The sequence below is a fragment of the Abramis brama genome (assembly GCF_963993115.1).
Source record: "Abramis brama genome assembly, chromosome: 18".
Taxonomy (NCBI): domain Eukaryota; kingdom Metazoa; phylum Chordata; class Actinopteri; order Cypriniformes; family Leuciscidae; genus Abramis; species Abramis brama.
Window position 1 is genome coordinate 7,858,500 of NC_139980.1, and position 14,594 is coordinate 7,873,093.

A 14,594-nucleotide genomic window follows, 5' to 3' on the forward strand; every position below is an offset into this window, starting at 1 on the left:
GATTTGAGTTCAGTCAGTTTTTGATACTTGAAAGTTTGTGAATGTTAATATAACGTTTCTGATTTAAAAGTCATGAGACGATGAGTATCACAAATCTACTTTGGTCATTACATGGTCTTTTGGAAACTTAATGATCAAATAAAAAGGCATTAAAATCATTGCAGTATTCACTGTTACTTGAATTTTATTTCACCATCAAATTCTACTGATGATATAAAATTAGCCCTACTCACTGGAGGAAGAAATAACTTCCTTGAGTGGTATCTTAAGTAGTTCTTAAAGTAATTTACATCTAATTTATCTCTGCCTCCTTGCCCAAATCTGCCGGTGTATTAGTTCTCAAAAAGAGCCCCCATGTTGCACATTTACTGGCTTGTACATCTCTTGCTTGCGTACTTTGTATCATCAGCCCCTATTGTGAATTAGCCAGTTTATCACTATTTACAGCTGAAATTGATGGGCTTCAGCTGTACTGTGCAAAGATATGTTTTTCAGAGAGCCAGCCATCCTTTCAATTACTAAATCTACAGCACAGGTCTGCAGCGTCCGTGTCAGCTGATCCTTATGACCCATTGGTCAGCTGTGGTTTGTAACAGATAGCGATCCGATTCAGTCCTGTCAGCATAGCCTGATGATGAGCTCAGGAGGGCTTGTTTTCTTCCTGAACATGCTGCGCCATTTGCCACATCAATTCTAGATTTCTTTTCCCAGTGACATGAAACATATGGCAATTAAATACAAATCGCTTGTGCAACGCTGACTTTGATTTGACAAACTTATCTGATTATTGTCAGAAAACTTGAACAGCTATTTTTATATGGTACAATGTTTGTGATGCATGAGATTTTCAACACACAATTTTATGATTCCACATTACTGCATTTGCATTAGTCATTGCATTTGCTTGTTTGCTTTGTAAGGACAAGACAGTCCTCCGTCAGTCAAAGAAAGCCCAAGATGGAGTACTCGGCACTGAACACAAGAAATCATTGAGGTCATTTCAGTGCGTGTGTGTTGATAGCCTCCGGTGGGAGACAAAAGGTGGCGATGACCTCTAGGAAATAGAGGCACAGCAGTCATTTTACACCCTGTCAGCAGCTGGCCAGTAGATGGTACATGGAAAAGATAATTAATGTGCTGACCAGACAGACACACGTTGATAAAAAGCCACCCATTGGTCTGGAACCGGCTCTGCAGAGGAAAATCACTCTTGTTCACACTAACTGCAGGAAATCAGCTCCTGCAGCTGTGGATCTTGTTAACCTCTTTGTTAAACCTAAGCAATTAATTTTAAGTCGACATATGGTGGGGATGCACAGATGCCATTAACTTGTATCAGTTGTGTATGGAGAGAACTTTCCTAAATGTTTTGTCCTTTCTCGCTTTGTTGGATTTAATTGCTGTGAATTGGTTTGTTTGCTTGTTTAATGGGGAAAATAGACACTTTTACAAAAAAATTACTTTTCTTTGAGAGTAAAGAAGCATAAGAGATGTGCTCGCTTTTTTGGCCTCTGATGTGTGCGATTGACTGCCGTATGTTTCCCCAGCTTGCACATGAGTCAATCAAATAAAAGGAGCACAATCATTTTCATAACAACAAAGAACAAAGTCATGTGATTTCCCTTCTCATTGCTCTCAAAATTGACGTCAAGAGAAAATGTGAACTGGTAGCTGCAGTGAAAGTAACAAAGTCTTGCCCAATGTACTATTGACCTAAAGTTATGCGTTTCATGAACTAAATAAGCCAACTTGTATCATTATCTTTGGTATCTCTTAGGAAATACATTGTAGAAAAGAGTAAATAATGTATTTTGTTTCATGATACCATGTAGGGCTGCACAATATATTGCTTTATAATCGATATCACGATGCGCAGCCGCAGTAGTCCAATATCAGGATGTGCGATATTGTGCGAAGTATAGGGATCATAGTTGATTTGTGATCCGTACGGGCCAGCTGCCCCCCGGTTCAGAACGCATGTGATTCGTCGATTAATTGCAAAGTTTAACCATCATAGACTGAAAGTTTATCATTTGCCTGAAAAAGTCCTGTCAGTTTAAACATCACGGAACTTGCGCGTTGTTTTCTGTGCACGCACAACACCAAATTCAGTTCTCTTTCTCTTTTTTTTTTCTTTTTTTTTCTACATGTGCATGCAAAATTATGTCAGAATTACACACTCAACAAGTATCCTCCTAAACAGTCGGTTATGTGTTGTAAGCAACTGAGAAAGAAAACGGATGTGTATCATTATATTGGATCCACACATTCGTCTTAAAGTGACAGCAGCCTAATATACCTGCAGCTGTTTGTCACCAATGTTAATCAGACAACAAAAAAGAAAAAGAAAATCACTTTTGTAGCTTAAAGATTAATTGTATTAATTATATTTAATTTATACAGTGTAGACTATGCAGTGTTATGTCACAACCATGTGCAAATTAACATATTAGGCCTGCTTTTACATTAACGGTTATTCAGTAACTTGGCACTTGGCCCAAAGTAATGAATGACATTGGCTAACCTCAGAATACTGTCACACTCTCAATCGTAACAGAGATCATTTACATATAAGTCTTAAAGTGCATTAGTAAATTAAACAGCCGGTTTAATTCTAATGGTCAGATAGAGGGTAATAATTGCTCCTGTAAAACTAAATGACGGCTCTTTGGTGCAGGAAACCTAGCTAACTAAGTGGACCTCGGGGTGAAAAATTTGCATCTAAACAGTATCTTACAGGATGGATAAGATGATGCAAAGTGGTGGTACAGAACAGATATCTGACTTTAGCACGAGACCGTCATCAAACAGTGTGATAGAAATAGGCCGACTTGAAGTTTTGGTGAGGGTTTGTGCCGTGAATGAACTGATAGACAGAGTGACACAGGGCTGAGCGTGACACTGCACCTGTGACGATAACATTAACTGACAGTGTGGCGTGCCATAGGTCTGTTCTGTAGTGCAAATGAAATGCTGCATCGATGGGCCTGCAGGGTGGGAGCTAGAGAGAGCTGTGCACATTTCTTCCAGTTCTCGGCACCTTTAAAAAATGCATTGCTTCTCATTTGAAAAAGAGACATCTGGGTATTAACAGAGAAATTATTCACAAACTGAAAACCTTTTGTGCATTCCAGTATGTGTTCATTTGTATTTCTCATTCTTTGTTCCGCTTGCAGTTTTGTGTCACTGTTCATTAAGTTGAATGGTTTTAAAAGGATTCTTTGATATTTCATCATTATCTAACAATGAAAATTGGACTGCAGGAGCATTTCAAAATTCCATAAAGCAAGGTCTTTGTGATCTTGTTTTTTTCTTTTTTAAAGCTTTTTAGACACTCAATTTATACTTTAATTGAATAAAACCATTGAAACATTTTTTTTTTTCTTTTTTTGTTTGTCTGGTTCCAGAGTGTAAATGGTGATTGATTGCATATTTTGATTATCTGCCAATGAGCTAAAAAACAACAAATCATCAACTATTTATTAAGATTGTTGTGCTTTCTTGATAATATTGCATACTTTATTAGATTTAAAGGCATTTAATTTCTTGGGATGCACTGATATTTCCTCATATTTTTTTGTCGTTATAGCCATCAACCAATATTCAGAAAATAAACCAATCAATCATTTTAAATGCTACAAGTGAAATTAGGTACCACAACATAAAGCATGAAATATATTATTTTGAGATTTGCTAAAACGTGACATTTAACAGTGTTATGAAATTTGTAGAATATTTAAAGAGTAACGTTAAGTGAGGGTTAGATGATGACATAGCCTAGGTAATCTAAATGTAAAAATAGACCAAATGAGCATGTACAATAATTTAGTAAACAATATCGACTATCAATAAATTATATAAATGTCTAACATTAATATGGTCCATCCCTCAGATTTTTCTTATGGCTTATTCATTATTTAACATCTTCACAATTTGTTCTGATTTAAGGGAAGGGAATAACAACAATCTTGTTGGGTAACAAACACTGTCACCTCATCGCCTCTGTTCCCAGAGAGAACAGGTCTAATATTGATATCTTTGGAGAGAGAGTACTTCTGAAATGGCAATGCTTTGATGCTTGTGCGAGTGGTTCAGTCAGATGTCCTTTAGAGTGTGTTTCAAACTCACTACAGAAACCCTTCCTGCCCCCAAGGCACCATTCTGATTAGTATTAACACAGATTGCTGGTGGTGTTTCCATTAAGCCTATGAGAGACAGTCAGCTCTGTAATGATTCTGTCTGTTACAGCTTGTCTGAAAGGTCATGGAGAATTTTAACCTAGCACCTCTCTGGGGCTCCTTCACTCTTCGCTTCTCATTTTCATCTCTGTATCTTTCAGTAATTTCCATCTTTCACATTCAGTCATACAGAGCGGGCTAATTTTCCACTATCTCTGTCCTTTTTGACATTTACCCTCCTAATCTTTACTCCTTCTCCCATTTTTCTTCCTCTCAGCATGTCACAGTTTCTCTCCCTGACTGGCTCACTCTGTCTCTCCTCCTCCTCTGTCGATTAGCCTGTCTACCCCTTATATCAAGCTCCGGGGCTCTGGCTAGGTAATTGGGGTACTGCACTTGTTCAAGGCTAATAGATACCCTAATGATTAGTCCTTCACTGTGTCTGCTCCCTTCCTGTGCTGCGGTGGTCCTCCCAATATCAGGTGTACTCAACTGTAAAATGAGCTCAAGACTACCATTAGGTATTTCACATCACATGGCCTTGTTGTTAGCTTTGAGTCCTTGACAAAATGTGTTTCTTCAGAGGAAAACTATTTTAAATGTATACTGAATATGTTATAAAACATATTCCGTATGTTTATTACTATACACCACTTGCTTGTGGTTTAGTTTTAAATGAGTTTTCTGTTGAAATTAGTTTTACTTTTTGCGTTGCATCTTTTTATTTGTGTAGTGCAGAACTAATCCATTTAAATTTTAGCAGTTTAGTGTAAATGCAGATTTTGTGCTGTTAATTTGAACAGATGTTTTCATTCCTAATGTTAAGAATCTGCTCTTAAGCTAACATTGAGAGGCTGTTTGAAAAAAAAAGACACTGTTTATCTGCATTTCCCATGTTTATAGATATGGTAAGGAGATACAGAGTCCACAAAATAACATTTGAAGTACTGATGAAATCTGCTGCGTTTGCTCTGGACTCATTACCATCAAATCTTCTGCACTTGGCTGCACTTGGCATTGCTTTTGAGTGGAAAACACTGTATGATGTTTGTGCTAAGTCTTCCCTGCCATGCATTGCTATTGTTTTGCAGACTTTTGTTTCTGGTCTCAATTTAGGACACTCATCTCATGTTTGAATAATTATTAACACCTTGGTGTAAGTTCTGCAATCATTCTTGTGGTTTGTATTTGACTCGGACCTAATCATTAACTTTCATTAACTCGCATTGATTTGTTGCTTTGTGTTCATGTCCAACGTGAACAATCTACACATTGATCACAAAGTCAATAAAGAATGATGAGATTTTTGGATGCTGGGTGACATCCCCCCTAGAGGCTAATATGATACTGTTTTTGGCAAATGACAAGTTTATGGCTCTGTGAGCAGAGATTATAATGAACTGGGACGGGTTTATGAGGGAATACTCTGCACTGCTTTGCTGCTGCATGCTAAATGGTTTCTTGCCATGCAGTGGAACAGATGCAGTGCTACTCTTAATCTTTCGTGTGCTCCAGGCTGGAGACGTGTGAGCCGCCATCCTCAGGCTATGTGGTGCCCATCACAAAAGAGAAGACATTGTCATTAGGTTTCAGACACCTAAACAATACGCCTTAGCACTTTGCAGGCTGAATCAATCAGTTAATCCTCCTTTTTTTAGGCATAGTATATTTGTCAAACCAACACTAGTCTCTGTTTATGTTCGTTTACAAATTTTTGGCATAGAAATTTTAAGACATCAAGTGTTTTGTTTAAATTTAGTTGAATTTAAAGTAGATGTTTGCATGTTTAACGATGGCATACGGAAAAAGTATTATTTTCCAAGCTTGGCCAAGAAATCTTTGGATTCCCAAGTGATCCCATTTTGGTCTGTTATTGTAGCAACATGTACCTGCCCCTTAACAGGGCGTTGATCAAAACAAAACTGTGATTGGTCACTTCACATCTCTATCAGATGGCCTCTTGAATTAGTGGCCGTTCCTTGGCCAATTGCAGTGGCTACAGAGCCGACACCTTATGTTGTTAGGCAAAGGTCTGGCTATGCAAGATGAAATGTGGGGGTACAAAAGACATTTCAAAATGTTTAAAAAAAGAATCATATATTTGGAGACACAAGGTACAAGTTGTGGTTTTCAACCGGTCAGGTGTTATGGCATAAGACTACAAATGCTTGTTGTCTTTTATTTGTCTTCCTAAACATCATATGAGTGTTTGCAAGGAGAGTCTTGGAAAAACTGCTTATTTACTTACAAAATATGTAGTTCGAAAATGTAATTGTCTCCAGAGCTTTGAGAGAGGCGTCTGCTCTGACGCAGGCTGCCATCCAGTTGAATATTTAATGGTACTGATCAGCACAGTGTGCCTGAACACTTAGAGTAGTTCACCCAATAATGAAAATGTTGTCATTTACTCGCCTCATTCCATCACCATGTTATTATTAGGCAGAGCATTATTAGCATTTATTATCTGAGCTGCTCTTTTCCATACCATTTAAAGATGTATAATGATTTATACTGCCAAGCTCCAAATACGATGTGTGAGGAAATTAGTTAAAAAATGGAAGTTATTTACTGATAAGCTTACCTTTCACCAAAACTCTTCCAAAAATCATTAACACTTATTAATTTAGAAAATGTCACCTATACACTTGCATTCGGAGTTTTTGCTCACCAAGGCTATATTTATTTGATTAAAAAAATACAGTAAAAACTAATATTGTGAAATACTATTACAATTTAAATTAACTTTTTCCCATTTAAATATATTCTAATTTTAATTTATTTCTGTGATGTCAAAGCTGAATTTTCAGCTGTCATTACTCCAGTCTTCAGTGTCACATGATCCTTCAGAAATCATTCCAATATGTCGATTTGGTGCTCAAGAGACTTTTTCTTATTATCAATATTGAAAATAGTTGCTGCTTAATATTTTTGTGGAAACCAGGATTTCAGATTTTTCCCCAGGAGTCTTTGATAAATTGAAAGTTCAAAAGACCAGCATTTATTTGAAATAGTCTTTACTGTTACTTTTGATTAATGTGTTGCGTCAGATACGATACAACACATCTTTACAATTTTATACACAAACTGTTGTTGGAACTGAATTTATCATAATTCCTGTTAGAAAGGGAAAACCAAGCTTGCTCTCTAGAGATGCTTGGCTTGGATTGCATTGGAGTTGAAATTCTCCACTGCTCCAGGGGTCTTTGTATCAAGCACAGCAAAAAAAAAAAAAAAAAAAAAAAAAAAACGGTGGCATTTACTGATTAAACTGAACTGAATGCCTCTCCTTTGACATTCGGTCTTTGACTGGAAAAGGAGACTGAATGAATTGAAATGAAGAGACAAAACAGATCAAATCAGTAATTCAAGGCACAGTTTGAAGCACCATAAAGGAGTGTTTTAGTTGTGAATAATTGGGTAAATTATTCATCGGTTCCCTCTGTGACATTTAAATGCATACATTTTCATTAATATTTTAAACACATCTGCATATATTGTTATAGAATATATTCTTGGTGTATTTATGGACTCAGTTTTACCATTTTAATTGTTATATTACAGTCGCGGTGATGAGAATTATTTCAGCAATGGGTAAAATGGATAGAGGGCAGCCCTATTCTGAGAGCATCTCGATCACCCATTTTTATTTTAAAATCTTGATTAACTACGTTTGGACACAGATTTGTATGTTTAAGAGCAGCTGAAGCTCTGCTTATACCTAAATAAAATGCAATGTCTTTGTTTATTCGTCTTAGGCTGTGAAGACATTGTGGCAGACAGCATCTCGCTAGACTCTGTGGTGGCCATCCTGAAGTGGAGCTCACAGCCCTATGGCTCCAAATGGGTTCATCGGCAGGCCATGCACTTCCTGTGTGAGGAGTTCAGCCAGGTCATGACGTCCGATGTCCTCTACGAGCTAAGCAAGGAGCACCTGCTGGCGGCCATTCAGTCTGATTATCTGCAGGTGATGACCGTACACCAATTCACCCCGAGTTCTTTTCAGATTTCCCAGTGCAAGATTGTCCAGTTCATGATTTCCCAATTTAGGGGAGCTGATTTTGTTTCAAATAATCAGTCTTTATAAGTGAAAATTTTTATTTTGTTAACTGAAACATGAAGAATAAGGGGTTGTTCACACAGGACATATTATTGGATCCTCAGACTTGTTCTTGACAAAATATATTCAAGTTTGCAAAAAAAAAATGGTGCTTTTTTTAATGGGATATGGGTTGTTAAAAAAAGGTTGGTAAATGTTGGTCCGATTGAATTAAATAAAAATGTTTAGCTTAATCTTACAAAGAACTTCACTACAAGGTCTCTTACATGTGATTTTTGTGCTTTTACGACAAGGTCAAGCTTATTTTCTCTCTGGAAACATACAGGGGTAATTCAGGGTAACTGCACTGCATTATATTGCACTATTGGGAAAATTGTGTTTATTTCAGTCCACAAATCAATGCAGGGCTTAAGGCCTATCTATTTCAGACAGCAGAGTGTTAGTATCAGTCTGTTTATCGATCTCTGTTGATCAGGGCTCCCTTCTCTTGAAGGTCACCTGCTTTTGTTTTTGGACAAATTAGTTAACTGTATCAGATGACCCCCTTACGTCTCCTCAGTGAGCTTATATAGAGAGCTGTAACCCCATCTGGGATTTGGCCTGGCTCACAGAAGTCTGTTAGCGCCTTCACACTCATGTGTGCTAGCTCTTCAACGTTTACAAGTCTTTACTTACTCTACCCCGGGTCAAGCCTGTTGAAATGATCTAATCCCTCTAGTGACTGAGAATTTGTGTTGGTTTGATAGATATACTATCCCTCAAAAAAGGGGGATTAACTGATTGATTCATTGTCATGATCATGGAAGACCTGTAAATATCAGTGAATTTTAAAATATCAGCTTTTTCTTTTCTTTTTTTTTTTTACAGGTCTGGAAATGAGATTGAAGTTAATGAAATCTTAAGTCATTGTAATGTCTAATGAATGTACAATGTTTGTAGTTATGCTAAATTTTACATTATTTCATTAGCTAGAAATTGCTATTGTCTAGAGCTTTAGTAGAGTAAAACTTTAGTGATATTTTCAGTTAGTTAACAAATCGGTCTGAATGATTCATTTGTGAATCAATCTAAATCAAATTGATTTTTGAAAAGTTATGTGGGCTTGACCAAGATATATAAGAGTTGTTGGTACACAGAGATCAAGGGCTAAATCGATAGTTCACCCAAAAATAAAAATTTGCTGTTAATTTCCTCACCCTCAGGCCATTCAAGATGTAGGTGTCATTTTCTTTCTTCAGTAGAACAGTAGATTTTAACTGAAGCTGTGGTCCTTGGTGATTCATATAATGCAAGTCAATGGATACCGTCACTTTGAAAGTCAAAAAACCATAAACAGGCAAAACAAAATTAATACCCATGTCTCCTGGCCATATATTGAGGTCTTATAAAGCAAATCGATTGGTCTGTGCAAGAAACTGAACACTATTTACAACATTATTACCTGTAATACACAGCCTCGGCAAAAGGTCATGAGCGTGTTCATGGCAGTCTGAACTCTGAACCACAAGCTCCCTGTCGCATAATGACATTTGCGCGGGAGCAAACTCAGACGTGAGCTGAAGCTGTTTGTTTACAACAGAGAGGGAAGATGCATGTGTTGTATTGTTCATCAAAGTGGTACTTATTTGCTTATCCTGGAAGCCACAACCTATATAAAAAAATAAGATTTCATTCGCTTGCATGATCTCAATCGGGAAGATTGACTTTTCACAGATTCCCAGTGTTTGAGCTGCTGTGCATACGTCATTATGCGACAGGAAGCTCACGCTCCAGACTGCCATGAATGCGCTCCGGACTGTTTGCTGAGGCTGTGGATTATAGGAAATAATGTTGAGTTTCTTGCACAAGACCAATCGTTTCACTTCATAAGTCCTCAATATATTGTCAGGAGCCACAGGTACTCATTTTGTTTCGTATATGGTTTTTTGATTCTCAAAGTTGTAGCCATTGAGTTGCATTATATGAATCACCAAGGACCACGGTTTCAGTTAAAAATCTTCTTTACTGTTCTACTGAAGAAAAAATTACACCCACATCTTGGATGGCCTGAGGGTGAGGAAATTAACAGCAAATTTTCATTTTTGGGTGAATCTTTCTTTTAAGTGAGTCCACCCTGGGTCATGTCCTAATCCCGTTCCCCCTTTCTCTCCCTCGCCCCCAAATTTCCTGTCTGCATTCTCTTGTACCATAAAAAAGGCAAAAAGCCCAAAAAATTAAATTTAGGAAAAAGTGTAAGGAAAGGTAAAATTTAGTTTGTAAAAAATGTAATTTAGTTTGAGGGATAACCAATGTCCATTAAACCTGGAACGGCTTCTGTCGATGAATGAAATGAGATTTTGGCTGTGCAATATTCCCAGTAAGAGATAAGATAGCAAAATCATTTTGCTCATGTTTCACTGGCACCTGCAGGACTTGCTGCTATGATATTCATTGGTTTTATATATCCTGTTTTTAGAGATTGTTCTGTTGTATTAAATGTGCCATCTTTAAAGGGCATATTGCAGGTTATGTTAGTATATTGTCAGTACCCAGTCAATGTCAATATATAGGAAAATAATGTAAATTTATGCTTATAAAATGCTATTAAGGCTGTTTTTTGTGAGAATTTTACTTCTGCATCTGACAAACGCCATTTTGTAAAACAGATGTACATTAAGTGATCTTTGACAAATCCGTGACCATCATGTTTCCTCCGGCGGTCGAACCACATGCTGACTACGGACCGGGCGGACCCGATGAAGGTGCTGTGACAGTGTGCACCGAAGGAACCGCACCAGTCCAGAGTCTCACTTGGTTCTTGCTTCGGCATCCCATGTTGAACTCCATCATATCGCCAGGATTATACTCATCCGGTCTAAAGTGAATGCTACACATTACCGCGTTTTAGATGCAGAAGTGAAGTCCCGTCTCTTCACCTGCACAAAACGCACCCAGGCACGGAAGATAGCACCGTCCTTTTTTGTTGTTGTTCAGAAACCTGTGGACTCGATGTCCTGACAGGCTATAATTCACAATAATTTACCATGACGATGGAAAATTTAAAAACAATAACTACCAAAACGCACTGAATCATGACCGCTCCTACTGAATACCAACCTACTCTGCACTGAGCAAACACAGAGCCCAGCAAACAACTCCCTCTCATGACGTAATATGCTTTTTTAATATGCGTAAAAATGCTTTTTCAACGCGGTCAAGGAAACTGTCACGGTTTCTACTAAATTTGTGCCCTTATGTCTTGCAAAACCATTTAAAATCCTGCATTAATTTTTTCATACAAGGTTATATATTAATTTTGAAAAAAATAAAACCTGCAATATGCCCTTTAAGCTTGCATACACCAGTTTCCTTCAGCCTTGCAGCCCTGGCTAAATTCAGTAACAAACTTATACTGTTCTTCTCCCCTCTTCACAGGCCAGTGAACAGGACATCCTCAAGTATGTTGTGAAGTGGGGCGAACACCAGCTCATCAAGAGGATGGCCGATAGAGGTATCACACACAGATATTTGTCACTAGATACACATTAAAGGAATAATCTGTCATCTTTTTCCTCACCTTCATATCAAACCTTATATGTTGTTTTGTTTTTTTGTATAACACAAAAGTATTTATATACTGTCGTTCAAAATTTTGGGGTCAGTAAGAATTTTTAAAATGCCTTTGAAAGTCTCTTCTTATGCTCATCAAGTGCAATATTGCTTTCTATTTTAATATATTTTAAAATGTAATTTATTCCTGTGATGGCAAAGCTGAATTTTCAGCATCATTAGTCCAGTCTTCAGTGTCACATGATCCTTCAGAAATCATTCTAATATGCTGAATTGGTCCTCAAGAAACATTCTAATTATCAGTGTTTGAAACTTAAAATTAATATGTTTGTAGAAACAATGATACATTTAGTCAGAACATCATTTATTTGGGAAAAAAAAATGACTAAGACATTTATAATATTGCAGAACATTTCTAATCTTTTGTAAAATTGTAAATGTCTTTACTGTCACTTTTGATCAATTGCAAATTTGATCTTCCTGAATAGAAATATTCATTTCTTAATTAAAAAAATAAAAATAAAAAAACCTTCCTATCCCCAAACTTTTGAATGCTACTGTATATTTCATTACAATAATTATTACATGGCTCATTCCATGTGTTCATAGTGACCATGTCTGTCATACTGAAAAGATAAAAATATCATGAATGTGGTCAGTATGACTTGAAGTGTTGTGTACAAGTTATTGATTACTTTTATGGTGATATCCGGAGCTTGAAAGCCTACAGTTGTTGTATGAAAAAAAAAAAAAAAAGCAGCTTGGACATTCTGCTAAACTACTTATGTGTTCCTTGGATGAAAGCAAGTCCATACAGGTTTGGAATGAAAGTAATGTTCAGGCAAAAATTTTAATCCTGACTTTTCCTTTAATCCCTATCTACTCCATACACACACACACACTTTTCTCTGGCCCAAACTTTTTTCTGTGCTGCTGAGTTTGTCCGTTTTCACCTCTTGCCATAGATGGTGGTCTAAACTATGCCAGTCTAATGATTTATTCCCCAATCCTCCTAATGTCTAGTAATGACTCTGACTGGCTCAACACTGAGAAATCAGGCCAAGTGCTCTGCAGTACAGAAGCGTAGCATATGGCTGGCAGCTCCAGACCTGGGTCTGCATTTGCTCTGTGTACCCACCAGAATCAAATATACCCAGACTAACACTGTCTTAAATGTTTATAGCTGGTGCCAAACCATCAACACGATCTTTGATTGCTTTTCCCCCAGAACACATTCTAAAGGGAAACAGCAATGCAACAATACACCTTCATTTTGTCATTAACAGTCTTTATACACGATCCTAATTTGGTGTAGATAGTAATTCAGGGTCCATTGCAGTGCAGCATCCCTTGAACAGAGGAGCTTTAATTCCTCGCTCAAGGGCACAGCAGCAGCCAGTGGAGCTGCATAGTGATACCGTTAATCCTCTGGAAGTGCACACCCTCCCACCCATCATTGTCTAATCTATATTGTGGGCTAGAAAAGTTGGGCCACCTTTTCCTCCAACTTAAATATTTGTGTGTGACTGTGTATGTTTCTGTGTGTTCCCCAGAGCCTAACCTGTTAAGTGGCACTGCACATAGTGTGAATAAACGTGGTGTGAAAAGAAGGGATCTGGACCTGGAAGAGCTTAAAGAGATTCTCTCTCCGCTGCTGCCTTTCGTCCGAACTGAGCACATATTACCCACCAACAGTGAGGTCCTCTCTGACACTGTAAGTGTGTTTGTGTCATTGGTTTGTACAGCTTAAACAGGCACATTAAGGGGCTGTCACACTAGATTTAAACACAAAATTCCATCCATCCATCCATCCATCCATCCAATATAAGTACTGTTGTTATTGTTATAATGAAATTACTCTGTACTAGTGATAGATGCCCCTTTTTTACATTTTGAGCCCCTGTCCCTGAGAAACTGAACTTTCTATTCATCAAAGAATCCTGATAAAAAATATTAAGCAGCACAACTGTTTTCAACATTGATGATAAGGAATGTTTCTTGAGCATCAAATCATCATATCAGAATGATTTCCGAAGGATCATGTGACACTGAAGACTGGAGTAATGACTGCTGAAAATTGACCTTTGCTGTCACAGGAATAAACATTTTACACATATTAAAATAAAAATGGTTAATTTAAATTGTAACAATATAACTATATATAACATAAATAACAATATAACTGTTTTACCATATGTTTGATAAAATAAACACAGCCTTGGTATAAGAGTATAAGAGACTTCTTTCAAAACCATAAAACAAATTACACACCCCGAACTTTTGAATGATAGTTTGTCCTTTTAAAACGTGTGTTATATAAATCAGGATGATGGGGAAACCACCCATCATCTTCCATAAGAAATTTTTCATGACACTACAAGCCAAATGAATAAAAGCACACTCTGAATAAAAATGATAAAAATGTCAATATTGATGGATGTATGAATGAGTATATATTCTGATTCTCAGTACTATTCTGTAATAAAGAAAACATATACACCATTGCTCTTCTTGACTGCTCTCGTCACGTATCGGTAAAGACATTTCCTCTGCCTTTAACAGATGAAGAGGGGTCTGATCAGCACCCCTCCCTCTGACATGCTGCCCACAGCAGAGGGAGGCAAAGCCAACGCCTGGCTCCGGCAGAAGAGTGCTGGCATTTATGTCCGCCCACGGCTCTTCTCTCCTTATGTGGAGGAGGCCAAGGTAGGATATACTTTCTCACCTCGCATACAGCAGAATATTTAACTGCTACATTAAAATGAACAGATGAAGACATGGGAAAAGTTATTGAAAAAAGAGGAAAGAAA

The 14,594-nt window shown here is 37.4% G+C and overlaps 1 protein-coding gene across 1 annotated transcript in view; it reads left to right on the forward strand.

Annotated features, from left to right (window-relative positions):
- btbd7 (BTB (POZ) domain containing 7) overlaps positions 1–14,594 on the forward strand; it is a 54,485-nt gene that overhangs the window by 35,086 nt on the left and 4,805 nt on the right. Inside the window, exons 4-7 of the mRNA XM_084091890.1 lie at positions 7,934–8,142; positions 11,650–11,725; positions 13,338–13,498; positions 14,347–14,490. Of these exons, the coding sequence (XP_083948016.1) occupies positions 7,934–8,142; positions 11,650–11,725; positions 13,338–13,498; positions 14,347–14,490 (590 nt within the window). The remainder of the gene's footprint in view (positions 1–7,933; positions 8,143–11,649; positions 11,726–13,337; positions 13,499–14,346; positions 14,491–14,594) is intronic.